The 13,379-nt window shown below is 36.2% G+C and overlaps 1 protein-coding gene across 7 annotated transcripts in view; it reads left to right on the top strand.

Annotated features, from left to right (window-relative positions):
• The window catches only part of FUT8 (fucosyltransferase 8), a 438,850-nt gene extending 425,752 nt beyond the window's left edge, over positions 1 to 13,098 (top strand). For all 7 annotated transcript variants that reach the window (XM_010335165.2, XM_003924438.3, XM_010335163.2 and 4 more), the window contains 2 exons: positions 2,842 to 2,992; positions 12,061 to 13,098. In XM_010335165.2, coding sequence (XP_010333467.1) covers positions 2,842 to 2,992; positions 12,061 to 12,378 — 469 coding nt within the window. In that variant the 3' untranslated portion in view covers positions 12,379 to 13,098. The remainder of the gene's footprint in view (positions 1 to 2,841; positions 2,993 to 12,060) is intronic.
• The last annotated feature ends 281 nt before the right edge of the window (positions 13,099 to 13,379 follow it).

Here is a 13,379-nt window from a genome sequence, read left to right as displayed (position 1 = left end):
GCTATACTTCTACTGTACTTTTTCAATGTTTAGATACACAAATACTTACCATTGTGTTACAACTTGTTAAAAGTTTAAATTCGTTAAAAGTTTTTGTGAAGTATTTGGTTGCCCTGTGAAACGAAGAATCAGCAATGAGTGGTATATTTGTTCACTGTTTTACTAAACCCCTATAATATGCTGGACACAGCACAGAGCACTAGGAATACAAAGTCAAAAGATAACATGTGGCTCCTGTCTCAGGGAGTAACCAACGGGTAGACAATATACATGTAACACATAATTACAGTATAGTTAGATAAGTCTCCTGAAGGAGTCTATGTACCAGGTACAGTGAAGTCACAAAGAGGAGTATCTCCTTCAGTCAAGAGAAGGACTTCAGAAAAGAACACCAGATAATAGTTTATAACTGCAAGCTAGTCCTTTGTTGATGATATAAAAACAAATTTTTATAAGGTGGAAAAAGAAAAAAAAATTATTATTGCCAGTATCTGTAACCTCAAGGTAGAAGAATTCCTCCACTGACATACTTGAGGGCAAAAGACAAGAAGCATGTTTGTGCAAAAAGTTTCATGCTCATTAGGAAAGGTATAAAATTTCCTTCTTCCATTATTCACTTTGTTTTGTTCGTGTATGTTTTGTTTTGTTTTACATTTAGGTATCCTTTGTGGAGCCATAGAGATAGGCCCGAGGGAACTTTTTTGCACATAGAGATGGGCCTGAGGAATTTAGGTACCTTTTTAAAAAAAGCAATAGTGGTGGGGTTTTGCTCTGTTGTCCAGGTTGGTCCTTGAACTCCTGAGTTCAAGCAATCTGCCTGCTTCAGCCTCCCAAAGTGCTGGAATTATAGGTGTGAGCCACCTCACCCAGCCTTAGGTAACCCTTTTGATTTGGTTCCAGAGAGGGCTGTTTTAGTTAAGAAGACTGTTAATGTTAGTGTTACTTCTTGGTAAATTGATCACTCCTTTCTTTGTTTCACTGAGCATCCAAATCATGCTGACAAAGTTAGTCTTTATTCAAGGATAAAACCTATACTGGTTTTATCAGTTCCCCCTTTCTATCACCTTCCAGCATTTCATATTTCTTTGTTGCTGTTTCTACTCCATGCCTGGGTATGCAGCTTCACAAGAATCACATTTAAACTATTTCTGGTTGTTTTCTTTTCAGAACAAATGTGACATTTTCTTCATCTCCTTGACTTTGAGCTAAAGAGGGCAAACTGTCAAAAATAATGAGGCCAAATGGATTTGAACAGTGAATAGCAGTCTGAAACAGTGCTCAGAGACTTTGCCTTTTTAGTCATTATTACAGAGGCAATGAAAGAAAGCTCCTTGGTGGCCATGAAATGAAGACAAACTGAATCAGCTCTTAGGGGATTAGGAAAAGTTCCAGGCATAGGTAGCACTCACTTGTTCAAGTATTTATTCACATAGCATTGTGTTGAGTGCTAGATGCTGTGATCCAAAGAAAAGTAAGTGACGGTCCTAACCTCTTTTGGAATACTGTTTGGAAGACAGACATGTAAACTGACTCCTAATGGTTCAAGGTTTCTATATAGACACTATTATTCTTTCAGCAAATATTTATTCCTCCTCTATTATGTTCCAGATTCTCTTCTGGGTGTACAATGCAGAATAAATGCCTCCTTTTCAAGGACTTATATTCCCATTAGGGATAATGCAAGTGGAGAATGGAAGCAGGCAGTACACAAACAGTAAATATATATTATATCAAGTAATAAAAGCTATGGAGAAAAATGTGGCTGATAAAAGGGATATGGATTGCTGCACTCCTCACCAATAAGGCGATATTTGAGCAGAGATCTAAAGAAGTAAGGAATAAAAACAGGTAGACATCTAAGGGGAAAGAATGCTTTATAATGATAGCTAATATTTATTGAGCATTTACTATACCAGGTACTCTTCTAAGCACTTTACGTCACTTAATGTGTTAATTCTTACGAACTTCTATAAGGTAGGTAAAATTATTGTTCTTTCATGTAACTTCCCAAGTTTTACAGCTTATCTCTGAATATCTAGCTTATACACTTAGAAATGATTCCGTCTATACTAGAGTACAATTAAACCTTGAATTCAGAGTAGAATCATTTGAACATATGATAGACTTTTTAAAAGACATCCTGGATAAATATTTTAAAACACACTATCTCTAGCAAGACTGCCAAAATATTACTTGGACATCTATAAGGAATGTGCTTCCATAAATTTATTAAAATGGGCTTTCTATTACTGTTATTAGGTAAAAGTAGATGGTTCTTTAAGACAGATACAGGTTAAGGGAGACTATTCTCACAAATTTTTAGAATATTCATCTCTTAACTTTTTTGTATTACTAACTTGCAATGTCAATGAAGAAGACATTTACAAAGTCTAACCCAAATCTGAATTATCAAAAATTCTAAATTAAAAATTTTAATGTGGTTTTGTCACGATATTTATATTCTAAAGGAAAAGCCCAGTGGCCAAATATGAACACAGTTTGAATAAACTCTTAGAAGTCATTCATTACAAAAAGAAAAAGGAGACTTCAATTTTTGACTATTTCTTGAATTGATAAAGGGCATTTTGTTGTGTGTATGTGTTTCTTATATGATATGCCAATGCAGTTTAATATACAGGGCATTTCACAGTGGTTTCTGCCCCATTGATGGACTTCTAAACTGCCTTATCAACTACACTATTAAATGCCGTAATTAAAGGTCTCTTTTGTGTTAGAAAGCTCTTAGGGATGGGGTTAAAAAAGCTCTTAGTCAAAGTAGCAAGTGTACCTTCTGATAGGATACTGTGTTTTCTGTGACTATAAATTAATTTCTTTTTTCAGGTACCCCAATTATGAATTTATTAGTGATAACTCTATTTCTTGGTCAGCTGGACTGCACAATCGATACACAGAAAATTCACTTCGTGGAGTGATCCTGGATATACATTTTCTCTCTCAGGCAGATTTCCTTGTGTGTACTTTTTCATCCCAGGTAAGGCAGACTTCCTTGTGTGTACTTTTTCATCCCAGGTAATACCATCTCAGTAGGGTATTTTAAAATAACCAGTACTTTTTGGTTGTACAGGAGTCAAAAAAAAATTTGTATGTCTGCATGTTTTCGATGTTCATTATTGTGACTCAGGTGCAATTTTTCTGATACTCAATAGTGATCCCTTTTGTGAAAGAATGAAAAGATCCCATAAAATAGCCATTCAAGTGCACTGAATATTTAGTTGTTTGTAAGCAGTGGTTGACTACATCTCCACTGAAGCCAGTTACTGGAGTTGTTTAAAGTACCTGGCTTGTTCACAGCATTTAACAGAAACAAGTAATTAAGCTTACTTAATACTTTCTAATTTTGCATATAGTCAATATATAACCAGAATCCATCCATTTCTACACATCAGTGCACTGATACCGAGACTTAAATGCCCTAAATTTTGCCTCAGTTAATTGCTTTACAGAAAGGAGTGTAAATGTAATTCCCTTTCAAGTTCTTTTACATTTCTACCAAGTGAGAAACTGTATGTTAAATTCAAGCAATACAATATCACAGTTATTCTTTGAATTTAATTGTTGCAAATGATTGTATTTTATGGGTTTGGTGTATGTGTTTTTATGAGTGGTCCAATCAGCTTTATATGCCATGTGGAATTTCAGTATAACAATATTTATTGTGGATTTTATTCTGTTCTCTTACTTATGCACATATTATTGGTTAATTCATTCAACCAGCTGCTAAATGTGCTCAAAATTATACTAGACGCAGAGGAGATTTCAAAGGAGATTGAAGATGCAGTTCTTGCCCTGGTCCAGAATCAAATAAGCAAAATACACACATGAAATACCTAGAGAATAATTACCAGAACATATAAATTGGTATAAGATAAATGTATGCTTAAATGCTGAGAAGAAGCAGAGAAAAGAAAATGTAAAAAAAAAAAAAAAAAAAAAAAGCCACATCATTTTCATGAGACTGTACTTCAGAGAGTAAAAGGAATGGATACTTTCTTATTATATGACAATATATGTTGTAATGATACGATTTTTGGAAAGATACCTATCCAGGCGAAGGTTACAAATTCCTTCAATATGGAATAAGAATACAGCTTACTACCCAAAGAGAGCTGCACAGAATACATAGCAGCAATCTTAATCAGAAGGGAAAATTTCTTCAGGTTCCCATGAAGGCATCCACTATTGATGTTTCTCCCTAATTGGAGTGCAGATGCTATCTTTAAGAAACTCTCATTTCCATTCTTACTGGAAGAAAGGGGCAAGGTTTATAACTACTTGGTTCCTTCCAAATGTTTTTGAGAATCTGACTTATGTACCTGCCTGATCAAGAGATACATGTAACTGGTAACAACCTCCGAATATTCTTGATGCTTATTATTACAATGAGTGAATGAAGAGTCACTTTCCCAAGTATGCCACCTTTTCTGTAGGCCTGGATTTTAGGCCTGCCTGAAGGCAACTCCTCTAGTCCAGGTTTCTCAACCAAGGCATTATTTTGGGCCAGATAATTCTTTGTTGTGAGGAGCCATATTGTGCACTATAGGATATTTAGCAGCATCCCTGGCCAGTAAGACCCTCACTTCAAGTTATGACAACCGAAAATGTCTTCAGACATTGCCAGATGTCCTCTGTGGGTCAAAATTGCCCTGGTTGAAAACCACTGTTCTAGTCATAAGATTCTAAAATTAAATAGATATGTACATGTCTGAATGTTGACCAACCTCACATGTAGGTCACCACTGAGACTTACAGGATTGTACTCATATTTTGCTTTTCTTCTCCCAACCCACCTTAGTAATAGGCTCATTCTGGAATAGAGAAATTTTTTTTCTTTACTTTTTTTTTTTTCCTTTTTGAAGTTATATTTTAGAATTTGGGATCCTCATAACTCCTTTTAACCTAGAAATCAGGATCTCTGTCACTTCATGATGGTAGAATTCTCTCCAGGAGAATATTGTTCTACTATTTTGTTTGGTTTTATGCATAATGTTGACCTCAGTGTGTTCAGACCTTGGGTCCAGAGAAGCAATTCATATGAAGAAAGAATGGTGGGTGCTGAGAAGACTTCTTCTGCCCAAAGGAATAAGGCTCATACTTATATATCATATTGTTCCTAAAAGCTCTTGGCAGTCAAAGTTCACCCAAAATAATTTCATTCATTTGAACCTAATCAAAACTCAAGCAATATTTCATAACCCAAAACAGACTTGAATATCTCAAAATATTTTATGTTAGGGTTCAGAATAAAAGTTTAACAATAAAAATACTTCACATTTATATAGTGAGTAGCAGTTTGCCTAATGTGATTACCTTCATTATCATGTACCTTATTGGATGACTAACAGCTGTAGCATTGAAATTGTAGAATAATTTCACATTCAGTGATAACTCTTTGGGCTTACTTGTACCTCAGAATTTTTTTCAAATGTTTTAGTAAAGAAGTATTTAGTGAAGTTTAATGTTTTTGCAATGTGAATGAAATTGATTGCAGGATTATTATATAGCTTATCTTACCATAAACCAAAATTGGAATTGTTTAAAAATACCTAGAAATATGTTGTCATCATTGCCAATAGAGCATGAGAAAAAAAAGTCACTGATGGGATAAAATGCCAAGCCATTGACCACAGATCACAGAACAAGAAAGAGGCAACCTGTGCTGTGGAGTCAAGGTATCTGTATTTGAGTCCAACTTTGACCATTTAGTGGCTGTGTGGCCTTGAAAAAATTACTTAGCCTATCTCTTAACTGGTTGATTTTTCTGCATGTGAAAAAGTAATAGTACCTATAATATAGAGTTTTTGTGAGGATTAAAGAGTTATAAAAAGTAAAGCACTATGAATAGTACCCAGTAATATAGCATTAAACATATTCGCTGCTATTATTATATATGTGGATAGGTAAAGGAATGTCTCTGCCTGTTAGAGAGACTCTATAGTATTTTTTTTGCAGCTCTTTTTCACATGACTTCATTTCAAACTGTATGCTCTCACATTTATGAAACAAGCTATTCAAGGACTTCATTAGCTCTGCTTAGGTTTATAAATAAGACAAACAGTTAACATTCAGCATGTACATTTATCTGGGCCAGTGTACCACCTCAACTTCATTTTGTTTAGCTTATTGAAAGAGAATATTGCCATATGATGTGATTTTTCAGAAACAAAGTTCTTCATTCCCAAAAGGTAAGTGAAGTCCTAGTATTTCTATGGCAAATGCAAGTAAACGTGTGTGTGTTGACTTTAGGGAAATTAATCTTCAGACTTTCCTATATATGTCATAGGCATTCTAGAAAATAGAGGAAAACTAAAGCCATACATCCAGAAGAGTGACAAAAGATAAACATTGAGAATAAGTTCAGCCCAGAATAAAAACATGGATAACCAACTCTCAACTTTCTTTGATGATAATCTCTTGTTCCAAGAGATGTTAGAAAGTGATACAAGTTTAATCTCTCCTTCATAATTCTTTGACAGTCTTTAAGTTTTACTCATGTAAGCTTTTTGTCTCCTATACACTATCCTTTGAGTAATGTTATACCATAAAACAATAGTGAGAAAGAGTTGACCTGTTGACCGTGATCTGTCGTAGATAGTACTGCAGGAGTGAAATGCCATGCTAGAAGGAGAAATGCAAGGCTGGACGTTTGAAAAACTGCAGGGAAAAATGTCACGGCACCTTAATAAGGATTTCTCATAAGTTTTTAGACCCATCTTCCTCAGTCTTAGGGCTTCTAATCTTTCTTGGTTTTATATCCATAAGTGAGGTCTGGGAATTCTCTCTTCTTAAAAGATAAGTTTTTAAAAGCCAACACTGTGGCTCTACTCTCTAATTTTGTTACTATTATTGCTCTTAGCTTTCTGAATTCTTTCATCAGATCTGTTTCTCAAAGCCAAGTTTGTCCTAAAAGCCTCGTAAATTGAATAGCACAGTCCTCGGGATTTAGTATGAAAATTGGAGGCAATATTAGCATTTTTTCAGTTGCATCAAGTGAATTTTGAAAGCTATGCAATCACATTCTAAAACATTCTACCAAATACATTAATCCTATTCTGGGTTACTGGAAATGGCGTCTGCACAAAGCATCTCCTTTGTCACTTATTTTCTTATTTGAATCTTAAATCTGAAGCAAAGAATTTATAGTTGGAGAATAACAGCAGTTGACAGCCCAGTTGTAGATGGGCACAATATCAGCAAGGTTTTCTGAAAATACTGCTTATCGAGTTCTGGGATCAATTTTTATTTTTCTGAAATCTGACTTACGGAAATGGTTGTAGCTGCTCACTTTAAAGACTTTAACATTGTCAAAGACATTGTTTAAAGAGCAGTCAATGTTAGTAGTTTCAGCAATTTGTTTTATGTTTTCTACATGTGAAAAATTAATAGTACCTATAGTGTAGAGTTTTTGTGAGGATTAAGGAGTTATAAAAGTCACCATAGTACAAAATCACCTTTTTCCCCTATGGCACCTCCCTTTATGGCAGTTATTACAATACTCTCATGAGCCTCTCTGAGGTCTAATTCCAAATCCGCACACAACTCTACTGCCCTCATGACACTGTGAATCAGAATTTGGAAGCCCAGAGGGCAAAACCGAAAACTGTGCTAACTGTTCCCAACAGATGGCTCTGGATAGGAATTTCCATTGAGATTTGGCTCATGAAACAACAGTAGATACCTGTTGAGGGTACTATGGAGAAAGCACAGGGTGAAAGCCCAAGGTGTGAACTCTGTGACTACTTCCCAGTGCAGAAGACAAGAAAAGTATTTGCATCCACAGGGCCTTTATCGAGCTTACAATGTTGAGTGCTGTACAATGCAGCTGTTTATCACATTAATCCTTCTGGCATTTCTCACAACAAAGAAAAGACCTTGGTCTTATTCTCCTTATTGCATAGGAAAACAAAGCAGTTTATAGGAAAAGTGCACAGATCTCTCAGCCACTTCCAACTTCTCACACTAGGAGATCCTCCTGCCCTTTCTATCTATTTTGACAAAAATAAGATCCTATCTACCTTGAGAAAGCTTGGGAGGCTTATGTAAACTCAGGCTATTTCTCAGGGATGAAATTCAGACCAATGGATTCCTCCCCCTTTTTAATTTTTTTAAAATATAGTCATACCTGGTTTATCCTTTGGCAGGATTTTTGCTGTTACCCATTACTGTGCACTTTATGATGTACTAAAAATGATACAGTGCCATGTAAATACAGAATAAAGTGAAACATACTACATAATAGCCAGTGACTGCTTTGCAAACCATGGGCTGCTCTCAGTCATGCCACCTATCAGGCATCAAACCTGAGTGTGGACATCAGCTGCAGACTTCATTTACCTGCCATGTGATTTGAACTTGTAAACCACATGGTAGGTAAGGAAAGGAGAGTAGAAACATAGAGTGACTAAATGCAAACATTAACATTTACACTTTAGTCATCTTTTTAGCCTTTTGCAGCAAATTGCCCCATGGTTGATACAGACAGTTTTTAAATTACTTCCTCAGAATGTTATATATGGACCTTAAGGGTTAAATATCACCCATTGACTTGCATCTCTATTACTGGGCTGGAGCAATATTCATTCTTTTTTTTTTTTTTTTTTTTTTTTTTTTTTTTTTTTTTTTTTTTTTTTTGAGATGAAGTCTCACTCTGTCACCCAGGCTGGAGTGCAGTGGCACCATCTTGGCTCACTGCAACCTCCGCCTCCCAGGTTCAGGCAATTCTCCTGCCTCAGCCTCCTGAGTAGCTGGGATTACAGGTGTGTGCCACCACTTCCAGCTAATTTTTGTATTTTTAGTAGAGACAAGGTTTCACCATGTTGGTCAGGCTGGTTTCAAACTCCTGACCTTGTGATCCACCCACCTCGGCCTCCCAAAGTACTGGGATTACAGGCGTGAGCCACCACGCCCAGCCATATTCATTCAGCAGATACTTATTGAGCACCAACTGTATGGCAAGTACTATTCTAGGTGTTTATCCTAAGGGAATATATGCTCAAGAGTCTGAATGCATTCTATTTGTGGCTCTGCCATTAACTAGTTCCTTTTTGTTTTTTTTATTTTATTATTTTTTTAAATTATTTTTTCTGTGGCTTAGTTTCTTCATCTGTAAAAAAAAATAATAGTACTTCACAGATTTGTCCTAAGAATTAAATGAGATGAGGTGAGGGAAGAGTACACTATTATAACAGTGCCTAGGATATAATCAGTGCTCGTTAAGCTCAGCTGCTATCCTTAACAGTCATTCTTATAAGAAAAATAAAGGGCCACACCTGTGTAGCACTGATACGCCTACAGAGGCCTAGAGTCACATTTGTCATTTTTATATTGGCCCACCTCAGTGTCTGAAATCTCTACTATTATTATAATAGTTATTTCTTTGGTTTAAGAAAACAGTTGTGTTGTTCACCAAGGCTAACCAAGACATGAACAACTCTTGATACCAAAATATACACTAGTTATTAGGATTATCCCCAGAAGAAACAGATCCCTAAGGGTATGGGACAAGTGCGATATTGTTTTTACAAGAGTAAGACATTTAAGCGTGAAAAGGAGGAAGCACATAAGGGTTCATTGTCACTGTAAAGATTGTGGTCAGCCTAAGAATAATAGAAGGTCTTGGATTCCTGGCTAGGAAATAGTGAAGAGTATGTGAAGACATCTAGAAAAGAAGACTCTCAGGTTTACCCAAGGCTGTCTTTGGCCTTATGCTGTATCTTTCTGGTGTTACAATATAAACATGGAAAATAAGACTTACAAGAGAAAGTATGTTTAGTGGTTACAAGCATATGCAGCTGGCTGGGTTCCAACCTGAATCTACCACTTACTAGTATAACCTTGAGCAATGCCTTAACTTCCCTTTGACATCTGTAAAATGAACATAATGATAGATTTTATGGGGATGTTGAAAGTAATCTAATTACATTAGATAATATCTAAAACCAATGTCTGACATAGCAAACGCCCAGTTAATATTATTAGCCTCTATCATTGTTACTGTAGTTTGCTATTATTGCAGCTGCATTAATTATTTAGTTTCTTATTTTCCTGAGACCCACTTAATTTTGCTTGCTTTGTATGAGCCTTTGGCTGAATTTGAAGTTCAAAAGTTCCAGATCTTTTTGATCCCTATTTTATTATAGTCTCAGTATTCTACCAATGATCTCAATTGTAAAATGACATTGCCAATATAACCTTTGTTGGTGAATTAATAAATTTGAAAGCAAAGTTTTTATTATTTTAGTTCTACGTCTAGTTGAAATTCTGTCACTAAAATTTGCGCAAATCACTTAATTGCCTTGTGTTTTAGTTGCCTAACTGCAAAATTAAAAATACTGTCTAAATGTAGTTTCATTCACAAATTATAGCACTTGAGAATTGCCCCTCAAGTTTTTGAAATTCAGATTCTCTAAGTTGAGAAGATGATTAACCTAATCAGATTTCATTTGATACAGAGTTAAGAATAGGCATCTCCATTTGCATTAGTCTGTTCCCGCATTGCTAAGAAGTACCTGAGACTGGGCAATTTATAAAGAAAAGTGGTTTAACTGGTTTAACTGGCTCATGGTTCTGCAGGCTATACAGGAAGCATGATACTGGGGAGGTCCCAGGTGGTGGCCAAACGGGGAGCCAGCACTTCACATGGCTGGAGCAGGAGGAAGAGAACAGGGAGTTGCCACATACTTTTAAACAATTGGATCTCATAAGAACTCACTTTTGTGACCACAGCATCAAGGGGTGATGGTTTTAAACCATGAGAAACTGTCCCAGTGATCCAGTCATCTCCCACCAGACCCCATCTCCAACATAAAAATTACAATTCAGCCAGGTGCGTTGGCTTACGCCTGTAATCCTAGTACTTTGGGAGGCTGAGGTGGGTGGATAACCTTAAGTCAGGAGTTCAAGACCAGCCTAGCCATCATGGTGAAACCCCATCTTTAAAAAAAAAAAAATTACAATTCAACATGAGATTCAGGTGGATTACACAGATCCAAAGCATGTCACCATTCAAGTTTTTAACCTTCATAAATGCCAAGATTTTAAAAGACTGCTGGGTAATCCTAAATTGCTCCACTGAGCAGATTAACAATTACTGTGAGTAGCATCATTTTAAACAAATGCAAAAGTACTAGTGTAATGACAATAAAATGTTATTAAACGAGATGACCACAACTGGTGATTTAGGAAAATTTCATCTAAGTTGAGTTCTCTATTCACAATTTATAAATTGCTTAAATTTTATCCCTTTATGGTGATAGTTTAGTTTAACTATATTTCCAAGCATTAACCTCAAGCATTGAAGCTCAGAGTGTGGAATTTCACCTGCTATTCAGTGGGCAGAGAAGGTATTCTTTGGACATCCGGATCTTTTAAGTAGCCTGAAAACTATAGTAATCTGGGTGATGCATTTCCTCAAAGGCTAGCCCAGCTTATGTCATCCAAGCATGCCACTCTCTATACAGCACATTTAAAACTTTTTAGAACAGAAATGTTCTAAAAATGTTGATTGTCAGTAATTACATGAGTCTCTCTTGAAAACAGTTCTGACACCAAGTTATAAATTAGCAGACAAGAATGTGTGATTGATTAACAGTGTATGAAGGAAAGGGACCATCAGCATTTGTGTTAAGTTTTTTTTTTTAATCCTAATCCTAAACCTCAGATTCTTTAAGGGCACAAACTATGTCTTACTCATTTTGGTATCACAGCTACCTAGCTTGGACCACTGTGTGTGTAGCTCTTAATAAATGTTTATTAAAATTAACTAATTCATATTCTTAAACTATTTTGTACTATACATAGAGAGATTTTAATTATAATACTCTTTCATGGTTTATTTTTTTATTTAAAAAAAAGAGCCAAACACAGAGATGAAAAATGACTTGTACCAAATTCTGAGAGCACGTGGACTGAAAGCTTGTGACTAGAATCCACTACTTTTCAACCTCTTACTCCCGGAGCCCATCCTGTTGGCCAAGGGCTTTTAGATTGCTGTGAAGGAGAGCTTTTATATACTAACAATTTTTTTTTTTACTCTTTCCCAAGGTCTGTCGAGTTGCTTATGAAATCATGCAAACACTGCATCCTGATGCCTCCACAAACTTCCACTCTTTAGATGACATCTACTATTTTGGGGGCCAGAATGCCCACAATCAAATTGCCATTTATGCTCACCAACCTCGAACTGCAGATGAAATTCCCATGGAACCTGGTGATATCATTGGTGTGGCTGGAAATCATTGGGATGGCTATTCTAAAGGTGTCAACAGAAAACTGGGAAGGACGGGCCTATATCCCTCCTACAAAGTTCGAGAGAAGATAGAAACTGTCAAGTACCCCACATATCCTGAGGCTGAGAAATAAAGCTCAGATGGAAGAGATAGACAACCAAATTCAGTACAAACCATTTGAGCCAAACTGTAGATGAAGAGGCCTCTGATCTAATAAAATAAGGTTAAATGAGTAGATATCCTTAGCATGAAGAGCAGCTGGGAACTGACAGAGGCTTCAGTTGGTGGAATTCCTCTTTAACAAGGGCTGCAATGCCCTCAAACCCATGCACAGTACAATAATGTACTCACATATAACATGCAAACAGGTTGTTTTCTACTTTGTCCCTTTCTTTCAATATGTCCCCATAAGACAAACACTGCCATATTGTGTATTTAAGTGACACAGACATTTTTTTGTGTGAGACTTAAAACATGGTGCCTATATCTGAGAGACCTATGTGACCTATTGAGAAGACCTGAACAGCTCCCTACTCTGAGGAAGTTGATTCTTGGTGGTGGTATTGTGACCACTGAATTCACTCTAGTCAACAGATTCAGAATGAGAATGGACATTTGTTTTTGTTTTTGTTTTTCCTTTATAAGATTGTCTGGTTTTGTTTTGGGGTTTTTTTTTTTTTAATAATTGCATCAGTTCATTGACCTCATCATTAATAAGTGAAGAATACATCAGAGAATAAAGTATTCACTCTCCATTAGAAAATTTTGTAAAACAATGCCATGAACAAATTCTTTAGTACTCAATGTTTCTGGACATTCTCTTTGATAACAAAAAATAAATTTAAAAAATGAATTTTGTAAAGTTTCTAGAATTTTGTATCATTCAATGATATGGTGATCAGCTTTATAGTAGAGGAACTGTGATTTTAAAAAAAGGAGCTTTCGGCCGGGCGCAGTGGCTCAAGCCTGTAATCCCAGCACTTTGGGAGGCCGAGGCGGGTGGATCACGAGGTCGAGAGATCGAGACCATCCTGGTCAACATAGTGAAACCCCGTCTCTACTAAAAATACAAAAAACTAGCTGGGCGTGGTGGCGCGTGCCTGTAATCCCAGCTACTTAGGAGGCTGAGGCAGG

This window comes from Saimiri boliviensis, chromosome 2 (genome assembly GCF_048565385.1).
Source record: "Saimiri boliviensis isolate mSaiBol1 chromosome 2, mSaiBol1.pri, whole genome shotgun sequence".
Taxonomy (NCBI): Eukaryota; Metazoa; Chordata; class Mammalia; order Primates; family Cebidae; genus Saimiri; species Saimiri boliviensis.
This window is presented reverse-complemented; position numbering and strand designations above follow the sequence as displayed.